The sequence below is a fragment of the Chrysochloris asiatica genome, unplaced genomic scaffold (assembly GCF_000296735.1).
Source record: "Chrysochloris asiatica unplaced genomic scaffold, ChrAsi1.0 scaffold00064, whole genome shotgun sequence".
NCBI lineage: Eukaryota > Metazoa > Chordata > Mammalia > Afrosoricida > Chrysochloridae > Chrysochloris > Chrysochloris asiatica.
In genome coordinates, this window is record NW_006408582.1 from 1964058 (window position 1) to 1983446 (window position 19389).

At 44.3% G+C, this 19389-nt stretch overlaps 1 protein-coding gene across 1 annotated transcript in view; it reads left to right on the forward strand.

Moving 5' to 3' along the window:
* The first annotated feature begins 1587 nt into the window (after positions 1 to 1587).
* The window catches only part of FAM167A (family with sequence similarity 167, member A), a 29759-nt gene continuing 11957 nt past the window's right edge, over positions 1588 to 19389 (forward strand). The window contains exon 1 of the mRNA XM_006864328.1: positions 1588 to 1953. Within this exon, the coding sequence (XP_006864390.1) occupies positions 1588 to 1953 (366 nt within the window). The remainder of the gene's footprint in view (positions 1954 to 19389) is intronic.

Sequence of the window (19389 nt, forward strand, 5' to 3'; positions counted from 1 at the left end):
ATATTCTCCAGGTGACTGAACACTGTGCTCTTTTCATTGAAACTTTATCTTGGACATCGGTTTGTATCAATGCCTTCTCTTTGACTGCTGCATTTCATCAGCCCAGAGTTTTTAAAATCACTCTGAAAGTCAAGAACTTCTACTCTTGGTCTAGGTTCAATGTCTTCTACATGAATTTAAAGCCATCTCCACTTGCTTGGTGTTCTGTGCCGTAGGAAAGATGAAAGAGAGAGGGCCTGGGCCTGGGAGATGCACAGTCTCATTCTAGCTTTATTAGGTTATGTACCTTCCTTGTGCTCTGACATTATGGAGTAGGAATTTTGGTGTATACCTTCTCGCCAGAAGTGAGGTGGCCAAATCAGATCACTGCTTGCCAGGAGTCTGCTGCTGTGTGGGCATTTTAGGAAAATTTTAGTACCATCTTTCTAGAATGGTGAGTCACAAGCCTTATTCAGTTTAACAATCTGACTTGAATGTAGTCAGCTCCTTTCTGCCAGCTGCTGAAGGTTTATTTGCTTCCTCCTCTGAAGAGGTGAGGTAAGGTGTTCTTTGAGGAAGAAATCGGAGACAGTGTGGGGTACAGTGAGCCTTTAAGAGGCAGGACTGAAGATGGGGGCTATGGTGGGTGGGGGTGGGGAGCAGCTAGAGTCATCAGTTGCAGCCCAGAGCAATGATCTTTTGCTGCACTGAGGAGCCATCTGGTCCTGGGATGGTCTCCCTGCTATCTGCCAGCTCCTCATGTAAAGTAGGAATTAAAGAAGGCCCACTATAGACTTGCAGTGAGGATTAAATAAAATAATAGAGTTGCAGTTCATTTATAAAAGGTAAAACCTGGTACAAATATCAATTCATTATGAATTTGGGTCTTCTCTGCATCAAATTGAGGCTTTCAAATTGCCCTATTTCCCCACTTCTAATCCCGAACTAGGAAATATAAACTCTAAATTCTGCCACTGTGGCTCAACCTCACTAAGCCTTGGTTTCCCCTCCTGTGGAATGAGCTGGAAAGGACCTGTGACTGAGGAGCTTCAATAGGACAAAGAGCTTGTGTGTAGCAAGGGATCAGTACTGACATCATTTTCATCCTTCTTCCAGGCCTAGGGATCCAGGCAGAGTCTCCGTGGGAGCCAGCAGCTCCTCACCACCTGTCATTCTCCATCAGGAGGAAGCCCTGGGGATTGCTTCCTGGGCCAGCCTCTGATCTGTCTACACCTCAAGGATTGATAGATCCTCTTGGCAAAGTCTCCCCCAAAAGATTCCTGCTAACACTTGTCTCTTCCTGCCCCTGTGTGAAGCATGGAACTGACAGGACTCCAGGAAGAGCAGGAAGAGTCTTAAAGCCGGAACCTGCGCGGTGGCCTCAGGAAGGGCACCACAAAGGCACTTGCTGGGGCTCAGTCTGGAGTCTTTCTGAATCTGGGAGCTGCCTAACCTCTGAAACTCACTCACATCTTAGCAATGCCCTCAGAAGCCTTGGCCTCTGCTGGATGAAGTCATTCCAGAGCAGGACCCAACCTTGCCTCCTACCAAGAGTTCCACACTGTCCCCCACCACCTCCCATGTCTGGCGGCCCTGGCAGAAGATAGAATGTCTGTGCCCCAAATCCAAATAGAAGAAGTGGGTGGGGAAGAAGGGCCAGCAGGAGCAGATCTGCCCTCGGATGACCACCTCCGGAGCCTGAAGGCTCTCACTGAGAAATTGAGATTGGAGACTCGCAGGCCCTCCTACCTAGAGTGGCAGGCCAAGTTGGAAGAACAGACATGGACTTTCCCCAGACCAGCTGCCCAGGAGGCCAGCCCGGAACAAAGGCAATGTGCAGAGGAGTCCTTACACCCCAGGCCAGATCCTCCACCTAATGGGAGAGCCAGCCAGGACCAGGGACCCCTTGCCACTGGCAAGTTGGAAGGCTTTGAAAGTATCGATGCAGCTATAAGCTGGCTTAAGAAGGAACTGGTGAGTGGCTGCCCTTCCAAGGGGTCCCTGGACTCTCTTTTTCTCTCCCATTTCCATCTCTACCCCCTCCCAATTTCAGATCTGTAGTCTTCATATTAAAGAGCTTTAGTTGTGTAGTGGTTAAGTGCTCAGCTGCTAAGCAAAAGGTCAGCAGTTTGAACCCATCAGGAGCTCTGCAAGGGAAAGATGTGGTGTCTGTTTCTATAAAGATGACATCCTTGGGAACCCCATGGGGCAGTACTGCTCTGTGCTATCAGGTTTCCAAGGCTGTGAATCTTTTTAAGAGCAGTTGGTAGGTTTGAGCTGCTGACCTTGTAGTTAGAAGTCCGTGCTTATCCCTCAGTACCACCAGTGTTTACATGACAGCCATGTGTCAATCAGTTCTGCTCCTAATTACAGATAGATACCATTAGAGGAGGCCAAGGAGCCCTGGGGGCACTGTAGGTTGGATGTTGGGCTGTTAACAAAAAGTTGGTTTTAATCCACTAGCTGTTCTATGGGACAAAGATGAGGCTTTCTGTTCCTGTAAAGATTTTCACTCTCAGAAACCCTATGTGGTTATGACTCAGAATTGATTCAATGGCAGCAGGTTAGATAAGTTACTAGAGGATGCCAGTTTTGTCCATGAGGACTCGAACCTGTGTTCAGAGGGTGTTCCCAACTTTTCTGCTTCCCACTCTTAGCACTGAAGTCTCATTTCTCTTATTCCCGGACTGCTAAAGGGGCTTCTGGTGTGGCACTGTAGGAGTAAGCACTGGATTGGTAACTACAAAGTCTGTGGTTCAAACCCACCAGCCACTCTCAGAAACCCTATACAGGGTTGCTATGAGTTGGAACTCACTCGATGGCACACAACACAGGGCTGTGAAATTTAATTGCCCCCTCCCTTCTCTTTGTAAACCTCTTACCCTGCCACCTCTCAGAGCTGCCTTCTGGGGTCCTGTGACCACTCAGCAAGTGTTCAGTGGCTGCAATCAATCCTTGCATTGTTGTTCGGATAGTGGGGCTGCATGGGGTGAGCCACCAGGGTGGGGCTCTTGGTCTGGGGGAGGGAAGTTACTGGAAGGAACTGGGGCTGGGAACGGAAGTTGTTTACAGTAATTTGTGAAGGAGAAACCTCACAGAGGAAGGTGTAATTGATTATGCCTGGGGGGGGGGGTGAAAATTTTGGTGACTTTGGTGAGGAAGAGACATTTGGGCTATGCCTCAGATGCTGAGTAAGAGTCTGCCTAGTCATGGGCTACGAAGGACACTTCAGGCAGATTGAGTGTGAGCAGATGGCATATTGCATTCGGAAGTAGCTTGACCTTTTTACTGCCTGAGGACATCCATCAGTCAGATTTCTCTTCCTAACAGTGATTCTCAGCTTGAGAAGATGGGTACATAGAACCCCCCTTACACACATACACACCCAGAGGAGAGTCACTGCACAGGGCATGATGGCTTTTCACACCACCAGGCATGGATGACACTAATCCGCCCAAGCTTTCCAGCCCCACCCCACCACCTCAGGTGCAGGCAACACCTGTGGAGTCAGGTCACTCTGGCCACAGGTAGCCCAGCAACTGGGGCCAACTGCCTCCCACAACTGATAGTAACTCTTATGTCAATAGAACAGTCAGATGCCTGCTTGATTTGCTTTACAGCCTCTTGAAAAATAAAGCCCCACTGGGGCCTGAGTTCCTCATGAGGTTCCTTCTATAAGAAGGAAATCACTGAGTTCCTAAGGCAGGAACCTCAGGGACTCAGGTGTCTGTTTAATTAGGAAGCTGTTTGGTTGAGAATGCTTCTCAAACACACATGCCATTATGTCCAACTTACGAAACTAGAGTGCGTGCGAGCCTCTGGCTTTCACAGCTGGCAGGCTGGCTGTGTGCCATGGAGTCAGTTCCAACTCATAGCAACCCTGTGCAGGGTTTCCGAGGCTGTAAATCTTTACGGAAGCAGAACACATCATCTTTCTCCCAAGCAACAGCTGGTAGTTTCGTACTGGGCTTTCACAGCAGATTGTATATATAATTCCTCGTGTGTCTCTGAGAGCTTTGCCCCAACTAGGAGCTCATGGGGACATGCAATAGTCCCAGGACAGACACTAAAGCTTCTCTTTCAAAGCCTGATGCTAAACTACTCTGATTTGTTTTCATACAAGTATTTGTTGTTGTTGTTGTTAGGTGTCATGGAGTCGTTTCTGACTCATAGCGACCCTGTGTATATCTGCATATCACAGGTTGTGAATGAACCTTCCTCCAGTCGTGATTTGGCGTTCTTCATAAAGTGGTGGTGGTAGTGGTGGTGTGCCGTTGAGTTGGTTCTGGCTTGTAGCGACCCTATGGAGGGTTTCCAAGGCTGTAAATCTTTACGGAGTGGAACGCCTCATCTTTCTCCCACAGAGAGCTTGGTGAATTCAAACTGCTGACCTTGTGATTTGAAACCCAATGAGTAACCTACTAGCCAACAGAGCTCCTTTCTTCATAAAGTGGAGGGGTGAAAAATATTTCCATTAATCAAAGATTGAATGCTTTGGATTCAGGCTAACTTGTGGTTTTATTGCTTCTGGGAGCAATAGCTTTTCCTTTCTAAATAAAGTAGAATTCTGGGTGGGCCCACCTTTGGAATGGGGATTAGAAGAGGAATTCCTTTCTGTGGTGTTCTCTGGAACTTGTCTTCATTACCCTCTGAGCCAACCAACAAACCAGTTGCCATCAAGTTGACCCCAATTCATGGTGACCCCATGTTGTCAGAGTAAAACTGCTCCATAGAGCTTTCACTGGTTGAATTTTCAGAAGTAGGTAACCAGGATTTTCTTCTGAGGTGCCTTTGGGTGAACTTGAACCATCAACCGTGTGGTTATAGCCAAGCATGTTAGCTATTTGTACCATATAGGGACTCCATAGTTAGAATGGTGCCTTTCAATCCTGGCTTTACATTAGAATCCCTGGGGAGCTTTGAAAAATCCCAAAGCCCAAACTATACCCCAGACCAATCAAATGAATCTCTTAGTGGTGGGACTGAGGCATCCATGGTTTTTAAACCTTCCCAGTGAATTCAGATGTGCTGCAAGGTTTGAGAACCACCGCTTTACATCTTCATTCAGGTGGTATTCATTTACTTGTCTTGCCAATACATGCAGCATGAGGTGGCCCAGAGTATGCGGAAAGGAGAAGGGTGTGCTTGGTTAAAAATCAACCATGGATAATGTATAGAATAATATATATAGTCTATAGGAGTCCTAAGGAGCTCTGGAGTCTTGGTGTGGCACTGTGAGTTAATGCGCCAGATGGCAAAGCCATTTGAACTGCAAGGTTGGCGGTTCAAACTCACCAGCTGCTCCTCGGAAACCCTATACAGGGTCGCTATGGGTCAGAATCGACTCGACAGCACCTAACAACAACAAGGAGCTCTGGTAGTGTAGTGGATTACGAGCTGAGCTGCTAACCGCAAGATTTGATGTTTGAATCTACCAGTTGCTTCATGGGAAAAAGATGAGGCTTTCTACTCCTATAAAGATTTAGTCTAGAGAATCTGTACAGAACTGCTGTGAGTTGGAACTGACTCAGTGGCACACGACCACCATCACCACCATAGGGGTCCTGGTGTGGCACTATAGGATAAGCACTGGACTGCTCACTACAGGGTCAGTGGCTCAAACCTCCCAACTGCTCCTGAAAACTCTATAAGGGTGGCTATGATTTGGAACCGACTGAACAGCACTTAAAAATAATAATAGGCAGTGAATGGAGCATTAATTGTCAGCACTCATTTGGCTGTGAAAGATGTATCTTAAGCAGGTTCAGGGAATATTAGCATTCTTTATAATGATTTGTATTTACTTAGCATTTTCCCCACTCCTTGACACTTCTTTGATGATGAGAGACTGGCTACTATGAATGAATAATCATAGTAATAATAGTAACAACAGTAAAATGTCTTACTAACTGAATGCTTACTGCATGCCAGGTCCTTCATATGCATTAACTACTTCTTCTAATTGTCACATCGTTTTCCTGTGACCCCAGTTTTACAGAAGAGGAAACTGAGGCTCAGAGAGGAACACAGCAATAAATGAGGAAATAGAAATGAGATCATCTAATTATGTATCTCAGGCTCTTCTTAGCCACTACGTTGTATCTTCCAAAAGCTTTTCCATTTTGTGATTTCAATTCTAAAATGTAAATTCACAAAGATGTCAGCACTCAACAGAATGTGCAGAAATAGAGGTGGGGACAAAGGAAGAAATAACTAAAAGTCCCAACCCTCATTTCATCCTCTTTTTGATTCTTATAACACTGTGAACCTGTTGTTATTGTCCCCATGGCACAGATGAGTAAACTAAGACTTAGAGAACCTCAGGTGACTTACCTGTGATTATATGACTAGTAAGTGGCAAAGTCGGAGCTCAGTCTTCACCACTGAGAGCAGAGAGATGTGGGGAGAGGTAGGAGATGGCGCTGGAGAGAACAATGACAGGGTCCTGTTTATGCTTCAGAAAGAACTCTGGCAGAATGGTTGTGGTTATTAAGTGCCATGAGCCAGTTCCAACTCATCATGATCCTATATAGGGTTTCCAAGAGTGGCTGGTAAGTTTGAACCACTAACCTGTGGTTAGTAGTCCAGTGCTTATCCTATAGTCATTCTAGGGATCAGGGTAGAGAATATATTAGAATGTACTTCTCAAACTCAAATGTGTGTATGAATCTGCCCTCAAGGCTCTTGTTAAAGTGAAGATTCAGAACCAGGCCTTTGAACAAGTTCATTGAGCTCCCTGCTGAGAATCTGCATTTCTATCCCAGATATATTATAATCAGAATTTACATATTAACAAGTTCCCAGAGTGTTTCTTATAGATCTTGGTAAAATGTAGATCTTGTTAAATGTATGTTCTGATTCAATATGTCTAAGGGGTACAAATATACATTTTCCACAGGGGGTTGAACTAGTTAAAAGCCATGCTCAGAACTGGTAAGTCTGGGTTGAGGGGAGTTTCAGAATTTCCTGTATGGTTCTGGACAATACCTTGACTGTCAAGTAATGAAAGGCAGGCCAGACCAGAACCATGAGGGACCAAGACGGGACCTTTGAAGGAAGACCCAAGGAAGGTCTTGAGCTTTAAGCTCTGTCCACGCCATAACTGGCCTGTGACTAAAGTTTCCATAAATGAAGTTACCGCATCCCAACCTGACTGGTCCAGAACCATATCAGATTCAGAAGATTATGTTTCTGAGAAGGTCAAAAACAGCCCAAATGCAGGCAGACTGATTCTGAGCATTCAATTCTGTCTAGTGTATAAATAGTAACAAAAAAGCAAATTGTAAAATGCTTTGGATTAAAAACAGATTTCAAAATTTTACCCAAAAGCACATTGTCATGTTTTTAAGTCTCAGTCAAAACATTAAAATTAATATCATTGTTTTTCTAATTCATCATCTGTTACCCCATTTAAGGAAACTTTGGGAATAAAAACATTAATTTTAGCCCAATGAAAACAGTTTCAAGTAACCTTTGTCATATGATAAACCCTGGGTGGCACAAGTGATTAAGCATTTAGACAACTAATGAAAGGGTAACAGTTCAAATCCACTCAGAAGCACCTTGGAAGGAAGGTCTGGTGATCTGTTTCCCAAAGGTAACAGCTACTGAAAACCCTGTGGAGCCGTTCTATTCTTCATCCATGGGGACACTATGAGTTAGAATCAAGTCGAGGGCACTGGATTTGGCTTGTAAGCCCAGAATCGAGTCTTTCAGTATGCCTGGGCAGATCTTCCCTGCCAGTTTGTTAAGCTCGCTTGCAGATTTATCCTTCTCTCCTTGTGTAGCCAAGGCAACAGATTGAAAATCTTAAATTCATTCAGTCACTTTGATATTTTCCCTGCACGATGCCAAACACCCAAATTGATGGAAGTTTTGAATGAACTTGTCAATTGTTTTGAGCCCAGTAGAGGGGAGAGCCCTGCTGGTCTCTCCCAGAAGTAGTTAATACAACCAGAGAGGCATTTATTACCAAGGTCAGCCTGTCCAGAGAGGCAGGGAAGGCTGGTTCTCAAAGATTATCTAGTTCATCCCCTGCCTCCAAAGAAGACCAGCTAAACAGCACAAGAGTCACAATCTGAATTTTGACTTGTTTGTAAGATAAGAAACAGATCCTTTCAGTTCCCTCAGAGATCTCCTCTTTATCAAGGAAAATGTCATTCTTGACCTTCTAGGGAACTGCAGGTGCAGAGGTTCTTTCATGGAGGTAGAGAACAGAGTACAAGAAAGGGGGGGGGGGGGGGGGGGGGGGGGGAGGGGGGGGGGGGGGGGGGGGGGGGGGGGGGGCGGGAGGCGGGAAAGGGTGGAGTTGCCTGACTTATAGCTCCCTCCATGGAGTTGGAACCAACTCCACAGCACACCACCACCACCATGTATATATATCAGAGCAGATTTGTGCACCATAGGACTTTCAGCACTTGATTTTTCATAAGTAGATCAACATGTCTTTCTTCCAAGGTGCCTCTGAATGGAACCTTTTGGTTAGCAGCCATATGCATTAACTATTTGCACCACCTAGGGACTCCACAAATATGTCAATGATTCACAAACCTTGTTAACATTACTCCTTCTGCTCCTTCCAGAAGAGCAGTTCAGGGCCTGAATACGAGGTCATTGTGCAGCTCTGCTTGTTCCAGGCTGCTCTGGTTGCCAGAGGGTCTTGGCCTCAAGCCTTCCTCCTTTACAGTGTCCTGGCAAGGTGGCCTACTGACTTGGACCAAGTAAAGCAATGATTCAGGATGGGGGAGTCAGAAAGGGCAAGAACCCAGAGCTGTAGGACTCTCCCATCTCTGTGTCTGCTCTCATGCTGAGTCTGGAATTCAGAACACTTTGCAAACTGCCCCCCACTGGGGCTTTGGTCAGTCTGTCAGTTCCCATGGGTTAGGCCCAGAGACTCATCACAGCATTCTGCACAGGGAAAGGGACACTCTCTCTTGTCTTTTCTCTTAAATCATGCTAAAAAGTTCCCCTTGCCAATGGGAAAGATCTAGAAAAGGGACACACACAAAAAAGCTTCCTCTCTGTCTGTCTGGTTCCAAATCCTGATGAAACTGAAGACAAAACAAAACATCTCAGCTTCCTAATGGGTGGTGTCTGTGGTGAGAGTTCCTGGGCATCCACAGATATTTTTCTTTTAGTCTCATGCAGGTGTTTGATTCCCCATAGACACAGCCCCTAAAAGGTGTTTATGGTTGTTAGATGACAAGAAAAGACACATGGTAAGTTTTAATAAACAGAGGATTGGCCGTAATCCTCCTATACAGTGTCAGTTTTTCCCCTAGTGGTCTGCAGCTTTACTCCTGCTGCTCCGTTTGGATCTTTTTCATTGCAATCTGGGAGCTCTCTCCCAGTTAACCCTCAATTGGCTGCACTGCCTGTTTGGCAAGCATAGGCTGGGACACGGCCCTCTGAGGCCACCATTACCAATATCTGCTGAAAGAGAGAGCAAAACCGCCATTAAAACCCATTGAGCATCCCCTGATGGGAATGGATGTGAAAAATATGAAGGTAGCAGTCATGTTAATACCTTCCATCAAAAGAACACTTAATCCTTTCCAAAGTGGTTTTCTGAGGTTCAGAGGTATTGTTATTTCAATTTTAAAGTAGAGAAAACTGAGGCTCAGAACTATTATGAGGCTAAAGTACAAAGAAGTTGAGTGATTTGCACAAGGTTAGATGCAAGGATGTGACTGTACCAAGTCTCAGGCCCTTATTTTCTGATTTTGAATTCAGAAATCTTCCTTTTGTACTAGGTACTCACATCACAGGTTTAATTTATTGGTCAGATGAATTGTTGACCCTGAGTCAAAAAGCCTGCATTTAAAACACTACTGATTTCAAATCAGGCCAAGGGTAAAGGGTTATAGAGAGTTATTAGCAATCTCTCATAACAACTCTTTAGCGAGGCCTCGGACAGCCTTCTCGCCTCTTGATGAAGATGGTAAGTCACTCAGAGCCACTCAAGGAGACACTGCTGCTGGGCTCTGATTCCCAGGACAGTCTCTAAACCAGGCATCTTTTTGGTCAAGGCCCCTTAACAACAACAACAAGCTACCAGAGCTCTTTCCAATAGAAGATTGTTGTTGTTAAGTGCTGTTGATTTTGGTTCCAACTCAGTGACCCTAAACAGGGATTCTGAGGAGTAGCTGGTGGGTTTGAACTGCTGAACTTGTTGTTCACAGTCCAGTGTTTATCTAGTAACACCACACCAGAAGTCCACAACAACAACAAAGCCTATTTGGCCCCAGTAAGTTTCAGGAGGAGGACTCCTCTTCTATTAATTTAGGCAGATACTGACCTCTTTCAAATAATCAAACCCATTGCTGTTGAGAAAATTCCAACTTATGGTGATTCCATGTATTGGGAGCTCTGGTAGCGTAGTGGTTACAAATCGGGCTGCAAACTGCAAAGTCAGCAGTTCGAAACTACCAGCTGCTCTGTGGGAGAAAGATGAGGCGCTCTGCTCCCATAAAGATTTACAGCCTCGGAAACCCTGTTCAGGGTCGTTATGGGTCGGAACCAACTCGACAGCACTTAACAACAACAACAACATGTATTGCGCTAGAGTAGAATTGCTTCATAGGATTTTCTTGTCTACAATCTTTACAGAAGATCACCAGGCCTTTCTTCTGCAGTGGCTTCAAACTGCCAACCTTTAGGTTAGTAATCAGGCTCGAACTGTGCCACTCAGGGACCTATTGGCCACTTGCTGTTGCTGCATGCTGTCAAGTAGGTTCTGACTCACAGAGACACTGCATTGAGTTTCCCAGTCTGTAAATCTTTACGGGAGTAGAAAGCCTCATTTTTCTCTCGATTGGACCTATGTTTGTTGTTGTTAAGTGCTACTGAGTTGGTACTGACTCATAGCAACCCTATATAGGGTTTCCAAGAAACAACTGGTGGGTTTGAACTGACAACCTGTGGTTCACAGTCCAGTGCTTATCCTACAGCGCCACACCAGAAGTCCATTGGTCCCTGGTTGATATTATTAGGTGCCATCGAGTTGCTATTGACTCATAGCGACCCCATGAACAACAGAATGAAACACTGCCCAGTCCTGTGCCAACCTCACAATCATTGACACGTTTGAACCCATTGATGTTGCCACCCTGCCAATCCAGCTCACTGGCAGTCTTCCTCTTTCTCTACTACCTTCCACTTTACCAAACATGATATTCTTCTCCAGGGACTGGTCCTGACAATATGTCTGAAGTACAAGAGTCTCATAGCAACCCTGCCAGAGCATTATGGCTGTACTTTTCAAGCAGAGATTTGTTTGTTCTTTTGGCAGTCCATGGTACTTTTAATATTCTCCTCCAACACAATAACTCAAATGTACCAATTCTTCTATGGTCTTCCTACTTCACTGTTCAACTTTCATATGCAAATAAGGTTATTGAAAATACCATGGCTTGGGTAAGGTGCACTTTAGTTCTCAAGCTGACATCTTTGCTCTTCAACACTAAAAAGGTCTTGTGCAGCAGATTTGCCCAATGCAATACGTCGCAGGTTGTTAATGAGACTTCTTCCAATCCTGATGCCATGTGCTTCTTCATATAATCCAGCTTCTTGGATAATTTGCCCAGCATACAGATTGAATAAGTATGGTGAAAGGATACATACACACCTGGCACACACCTTTCCTAATTTTAAACCATCCGGTTGGCCCTTTGGTAGTCATTAAAAAAGTTTAAACCAAAGGCACTAGTAAAGGAAATATGCCAAAATATCAATGATCTTTACTTCTGAGTGGCAATATTATTCTTTGGACTTTTCTATAGTTTCCAAATTTTCTAAATAGGAATGTTGTTTTCTATAGTTTCCAGATTTTCTAAACAAGAATGTCTTTAAGTGCTATCAATTCTGTTCCAATTAATAGCAACTCCTGTATAGGGTTTCTGAGGAGCAACTGGTGAGCTTGAACCTCCCACCTTCCGGTTCAAACTGACTTTGCAGTCCAGTGCATTAACCCACAGTGCCACACCAGGACTCCCTAAACAGGAATATGTTACAGATAATCTGAGAATGGAGGTGGGGGAAGGTTATATGAATAAAAGACAAAAGAAAGAAAAGTACCAGGCTCCTCTCTGTCTTGCCAATGTAATTGGTACACATTCCTGAGTTTGCAGTCTACAGATAAAACAAAAGGCATAGAATCTCGTAGAATAAGATAAGTGAAATCAGATCTACAATCCACAGAAACTCCCCACTTAGCAAGAGAGCAGACAAAAGCAAGCTGAGATGTGGGAACTGCTGGACCAAGGAGATGTATATACATCTCATTTGAATCAGAAGGTCCTGTTTCTTTCTCCTTTCTCCAATGTTTTGCAAGGCAATGGAGAAAAGGGAGAAGAAGGGAAGGAGATGCCTGATGCCGTTTCTAACCAGAATAATACCAAAAAGAAATCTGGGGCTGTAAGAAATAGAGTGGAAGGTTCCAAATCTACCAGCTGCCCCGGGAAGAAAGATGTGGCACTCCACTTCCATAAAAAGTAGAGCTTTGGAAACCCTATGGATCAATTCTACTCTGTCCTATAGAGTCACTATGAGTTAGAAGTGTCTTGAAGGCAATGGTTTTTAAAAGACAGACTAGTCCTCCCCAAACCAAAATGCATTGCCGGTAGAATCAATTCCAACTCATATTGACCCTATATTGGGTTTCTGAGATTGTAAATCCTTATAGGCGCAGACAGCCTCATCTTCCTCTCATGGAGCAACTGGTGAATTTAAACTACTGACTTGACAATTAACAATCCACTGCTTCTCCTACAGTGCCACCAACTTTCCTTAAGAGATAAGCCAAGGTTCTTTAATCAAATCCTCTGTTCATTCAATGCAATTAGCATGTCTTGAGTGCCTCGGCTTTGGGGAGGCTAAGGTTGAGAGGTAGGGGAGGGGAGTCCTGATGTGGAACTGTAGAATAAGTACTGGACTGCTAACCACAAGGTTGGTGGTTCATAGCCACCAGCCACTCCTTGGAAACCCCATACAGGGTCACTGTGAGTCTGAACCAACTCCAAGGCATTTAACAACAACAAACAAGAAGAAGGTTGAGGGGCTGAGCAAACCAAGAACTTATGGATGGAAGGCTTCTTCTTATTCCGCATTCACATTTCTCTTATAGTAACTAAAGCCCAGTTCCTCTTGTGAGCATCATTCCAGGTATAAAGCCCAGTTCCTCTGGTGAGCATCATTCCAGGTATAAAGCCCAGTTCCTCTGGTGAGCATCATTCCAGGTATAAAAGCTAAGCACTATAGTATTGCATAGCACTTAGCTTTTACCACTCAGCTAGGTACCCAGGGCATTTGTTAAAATACAGACCCTTCCCTGCTCCCCATGGAAATTCTGATTTAGCATTCTGAGATCATGCTCAGGAATATAATGGGTGCTGGCAGGTGATTTAATATAACTGATTCATTAATTGGCTGTTAGGATTCACAGATGGTGTGGCAAAGGCATAAGATTTGTAATTAGATCAAATTTCAAGTCAAATTCTACCACATCCTAGTTATGTGACTTTAGGTAAATTGATTATTCTCACACTTGTTTTTGTCACTGTAAAGTAGGAATAATAAATACCTATCTGACAGGATGTTATAAGGGAAAATGAAGGGAGGAGCAGAAAGGCAGAGGGCACACCTGAAATAGTCAGGTAGTGTGTTATGTGATATTAAATGATTTATATCATATCATTTATTACAGCAGTCTTTTTTTTTGTCAACAGCAAAGACAAGACAAATCTGGGAGGGGCTTGCGGACCAAAGTCAGAAGCACTGCCTCACACAGACTGAGTGCTTTTATGAGGGTCTTCCCAGGGGGTGGAGTTTAGGAGGGGGTAGTTGTGGCAGAAATGGGCTTTTGTGAGGTCTTGCAGAGGGGGTAGGGGAGGTGACATTTAGGAGGGCCTAATGTGTGACGTGGTGTGGCACTGTGGGTTAAGGCGCCAGACTGCAAAGCCGTTTGAACTGCAAGGTCGGTGGTTCAAGCTCACCAGCTGTTCCTTGGAAACCCTATACAGGGTCGCTATGGGTCAGAATAGACTCGACGGCCCACTTCGCAACAATGTGGCAGAAATGGGAAATTGAAACTTAAGAAAAGTAAAAATTTAAGAGCACTATGGTGGTTGGTCTCAAAATAGCTGCACTCAGGTTCCCTCATTCCAGTCTTCTCTTGATATATAGGGAATGGGGGCGTCATTCCTGCTGAGTCAATACAGCAGTCTTTTAAGGGTACTATTGTTGGAGTCCCAGTGTGGTGCTATAGGATAAGCATGGAACTATTAATCCACAAGATCAATGTGGTTCAAACTCACCGGCTGTTCCTCAGAAGCCCTATTGTTATTAAGTGCCATTGAGTCAGTTCTGACTCCTAAGGACCATATGTGCAGCAGAATGAAACACTACTCAGTCCTGTTCCATCCTCACAACTGCTGTTACATTTGAGCCCATGGTTTTTGTCACAGTCTCAATCTATCTCATTGGGGGGGTCTTCCTCTTTTTCTATGACCCTCCATTTTACCAGCATGATGGTCTTCTCCAGTGACTAGTCCCTTCAGATGTTATATCTAAAGTATGAGAGAGGTAGTCACACCCTCTGGCTCCTGGTTGTACTTCTTCCAAGATAGATTTGTTTGTGACTCTTCTCCAACACCATAATTCAAATGCATCAATTCTTCTATGGCTTTCCTTACTCATTGTCCAATCTTCATATGCCTATGAGACTATTGAAAATGCTCATAGTTTAAGTCAGGCACACCTTAATCCAGACATCTTTGCTCTTGAACACTTTACAGAGGTCTTTTGCAGCAGATTCACCTAATGCAATCCATCGTTTGATTTCCTGACTGCTGCTTCCATGAGTATTGATTGTGGTACTATTACTATCCCCATTTTACAGATGAGAAGAACTAATGTTAAGTAATTAGCCCAAGGTCAACCAGCAGAGAAGAGATTTGAGCCCAAATCTCCCCAACTTCAGAGATCATGCATTTAATGACTGTGTGGTGCTATAGGATAAGCACTGGACTACAGGGTGGTTTGAACCACAAGGTCAGTGGTTCAAACTCTCCAGCCACTCCTTGGAAACCCTACACAGGGTCATTGTGAGTTGGAATTGACTCAAATAAGCTTGTTACTACACCTTGTGTTTCACCAACTTTATGTTCATTTAATACATGTTCTTCACTACTGGAGTGAAGGTGTACTTCAGTTTTCTCTATTTTGTACTCATTCCAAGAACTCACCTCTCCCTCCAGAGAAGGACATTCACTATGCTAATACACTTTGATTCAAAGGGAGCTGTGTCAGCCAAGGCCTGCCCCTAGTCTGGACAATCCTTTTCTGGGGGATGTATTCTTTTATAAACTTCTGGCAAATGAGACCTCTGAACCCAACTCCTGTCTTTGGCTGCCACCAGGGGCCAAGGAACTGAACACTGCCCAGCAGTGTCTCTGGGCACAGAATTAAGCCAGACATGGCCCCTGAACAGATGAAAACCAGAAAAAGGACACATGAGACATACTGAAGGCAGCTAAGCCCTGAACATAGGAGCCCTTGCCCTTGATTGCCAGGCCAATAGGGGTCAGACGCTGCTAGGCAGGAGCCTGCAGGCCAGAGGAGAACAGGGGTCTCAAGTCAACAGGCAGATCAAGGAGCCCTGGAGATTCCTTCATTCTCCATAGCTCTCCATCCAGAGCAACATACCCTTCACAAACAATGGTTGACTGAAGTGAACATAGTTCCTCCTTTATCAAATATTTGCACCAAATTTTACAGGGGGAAAGGGACTTGACAGGATGGTCAACCCCTCATTTTTCAAACAGGGAAAGAGATGTCCAGAGAGGTTATGTGGTTGTCCAGTAAGACAATCTCTCAACTCCAGCGTTTCCTTGTTTCCCTGTTTTGTCAGAGTGGGGAAGCCTGCTGTCTACACTGGCAACATTTTGCAGCACTCAAAGTCTGAAGACTTTCCTGAGCTCCTGGTGAGGGCCCCCCCTGCTTTGACACATCCCCTAATACTAGAAAGTGAGGGTAGAATCCTGTCAGGGACTCTCAGCAGGCCTAGCAAATACAACTCTCCTAGAGGGGCCTGAGTCCCACCTCAATACTACTGGCTGCTGTGAAGTCCCGTCAGCCCGTGAATACAAAAGTGTCAGTTCTTAAAATGACAGGTTTCTGGGTAATGGAGTGTGAAATGACTTTGGAGAACAAAATGGCCTCAAAGGTGCTTGGAGAGTGTAGCAGAGAATACATTTGTTTTCCTTCTCTTTGGAGTCACAGACAGGGATCTATATATAGAAACTACAGGTGTAACAATGCAATTACCAACACAATTCCAAACTTCATACATGCTCTTGTCCACCCAGCAACTCCTCATTCTTGGAAATTGGGCCGAAGGCCAGGTTCCTAGCTAGTTCACAGGTGTACCAAGCATCAGGTGTGTAGCTTCCATTCAGTCAGCTTCCAAGCTAGGGAGCCCAGAACCTAAGAAAAGTCTAGAAGTCCTACCATTGGCACTCTAGGAGTCTTCCCAGGGCCCTCAGAGGATCAACAGAACAACTAAATCCCCCAGTGTCATCTGATAGCACCTTGGCTGACGCTTCTGAACTCACAGAGCTTGCCCTTGATGAAGCCCAAATCTCTGCCTGGGGGAAATTAGTCTATCTTGGGACTCTGGCCTGCACATGGACATTCAGACAGCAATACAAGATAGCAGGACAAGAGTTCTTACTTTCAGTATTCAACTCTGTCTCCATACATTTGCCCCAGAGATATCTTGGCAGGGCAGCCAGGCTTGGCAGAGATCAAGAAGCCAACTTTTCTGCAGGCCTAAGATGAGGGCTAGTAGGAATAACAATGCCATGGGTATGACCTCTAACAGCCTGGCAAGAGTGGCACAATCCTGGGACTGCCTATTTTGGCCCCAAAAGGGCCCCCACTTGGTCTCCAGGGATATGGCAGAGAAGTTGGGAAGGCCACAATCCCCTGGACGTCATTATGTCCAAGTAAATGACACCCTTGACTGTGAGTACTATCAGCCTCCATTTCACTTCTTGACATTGGCACTCACTAGCTATCTGATCATCAAAAAGAACATTTTATGATCTATCTTGTAGTAAATGCTGTCTGTGATAATATCTATAAACCTACAATGAAGATCAGTTAATATAATTACTATTCAAATTTACACACCAACCACTGAAGTCAGTGATGATGAAACTGAAGAATTCTACCAATGTCTTCAGTGTAAACTTGATCAAATATGCAATCAAAATGCATTGATAATTACTGATGACTGGAATGCAAAGGCTGGAAACAAAGAGGAAGGATCCATTGGGGAGTGAAATAATGCTGGAGATCGCATGATAGAATATTGCAAGACCAATGACTTGTTCATTGCAAATATCTCTTTTAAACAACATGAAACCATACACATGGACCTTACCAGATGGAATACACAGAAATCAACTTAACTAGATCTGTGGAAAGAGATGGTGGAAAAGCTCCATATCATCACCTAAAACAAGGCCAGGGGCAGATTGTGGAACAGACCATCAATTGCTCATATACAAGTTCAGGATGAAGTTGAAGAAATTGAAACAAGTCTACAAGAGTCAAAATATGAGCTTGAACATATCCTACCTGAATTTAGAGATTATCTTAAGAACAGATTTGATGAATTAGACACTAATGACCAAAAACCAGAAGAGTATTAGGATGATAATCAAAAATATCATACTGGAAGAAAGAAAAAGGTCATTAAGAAGACAAGAAAGAAGGAAAAGGCAAAAATAGATGTCAAGAGACTCTGAAACTTGCTCCCCAGGGTAGATATGCTAAAACAAATGGAAAAAATGAGAAGATAAAATAACTGAACAGAAATGTCATAAGCCAGCTTGAGAAGACAAAGTCAAATATTAAAAGGAAATGTAATATTTCTAATTTTCTAATATTTTCTGACTCTGGAGTTAGAAAACTTAAAGGGAAGAACATGCTCAGCATTTCCCAAGCTGAAATAATTGAAGAAAAAACTCAAGCCTCGACTTAAAATATTGAAGGAGTCTATGGACAAATACTGAATGATGCTGAAAGTATCAATAGAAGACAGAAGGAATACACAGAAGGACCCAAGATTATGTGTACACCTCACAGCATTTTATGAAATTGGAGGGAGGTGATCAGCATCCCCCCCCCCATTTTTTTTTTCTTAAATTGTTTTATTGTGAATTATGTGATAGTTTACATGGGAAAACATTAGTTTTACTTTCATTCTATCGTATATCGTCTCATTGCCATGGTTACAATCCCCTCCATGCAATCCTTCCCCTGTACCTCCCAGGTCTTCAGCACACAGTCTCTTTCCCTCTCTGGATCTAAAGTCTCCAGCTGCTCCATCGCTCCACTTCATCATCTCTGTCTCCATTTCAGGCATCACTGCTTCTCTGGGTAGGGTCTTGCTCTCTGCTCTTCTCCCTTGATGGTCCTAGGGACCTCCACTCCTAGACTGAAAAGTTAATCACTCCCCTCCTTGCTATAAAACATCTACCTTTACATTTCCAACCTTCACAATCAGTTCTGATAACAATTATTCATTGCATCAACCCCGCCTAGACAGACTGAATACTACTCACTGAAGATTCTACCTTCCTCCGTGCCCTCTGGATCTAGGTTCCCTCTTGAAAGCTTGTAAGCCAGTCACTTCTTGCCTTTGTAGCCCTCCGCGCCCCATTTTGGGTAGCCAATGTCTACGTTGCCCACCCCTGTCTACTCTTTGTGTGGAGGGGGTGGGAATGATTCTTGCTTTAAGGACTTGTTCCCTCTTTTGTGCTACAGCTTACATAGGTGTAGGTCAAGTTCATCAAATTGTATGAGAATTTTTTTTTTTTTCTTTCCCTTTTCTTTTTACTTCTGGTTGAGCTCTGATCATCCAGTCACTGAAGCCAGGTTAAGTGGGAATTATCTGCAAGTGTGGGTGTTTTTATCAGCATCTCTTTTTGCAAAGCGGTCACACCTACTGTCCTGGGTCACTCATCTTATTAAGGACCAAGCTGGGACTGAAACCCAGAGCCAGAAAAGTTTTGTCTCTGAAAGGCAGCAGACCAGCTGGAAGGAGCAGTGCACACTCCTGGTAAGCAGAGATCCTCCCTCCCAATGCCACACACCCTGGGACCCATGGCCTAGGGGCCTGGGGACAGTGTGTCAGGCTACCAGAGAATCACAGCAGCCTGAAGTATTGAAGTTGAACTCAGAACCCCTAATAGGAAATGATTTGCTATATATGATGACAGTCTTTGACCTTATTCCAATCACACTTCCCAGAGTTACGAATTGTGTTGGAGCAAGAGGCAGGTCTAGAGGCTCTTTTGGCACAGAGGAATGAATCACCTTTCTGGCTCCTTCTTGCCTCACTGA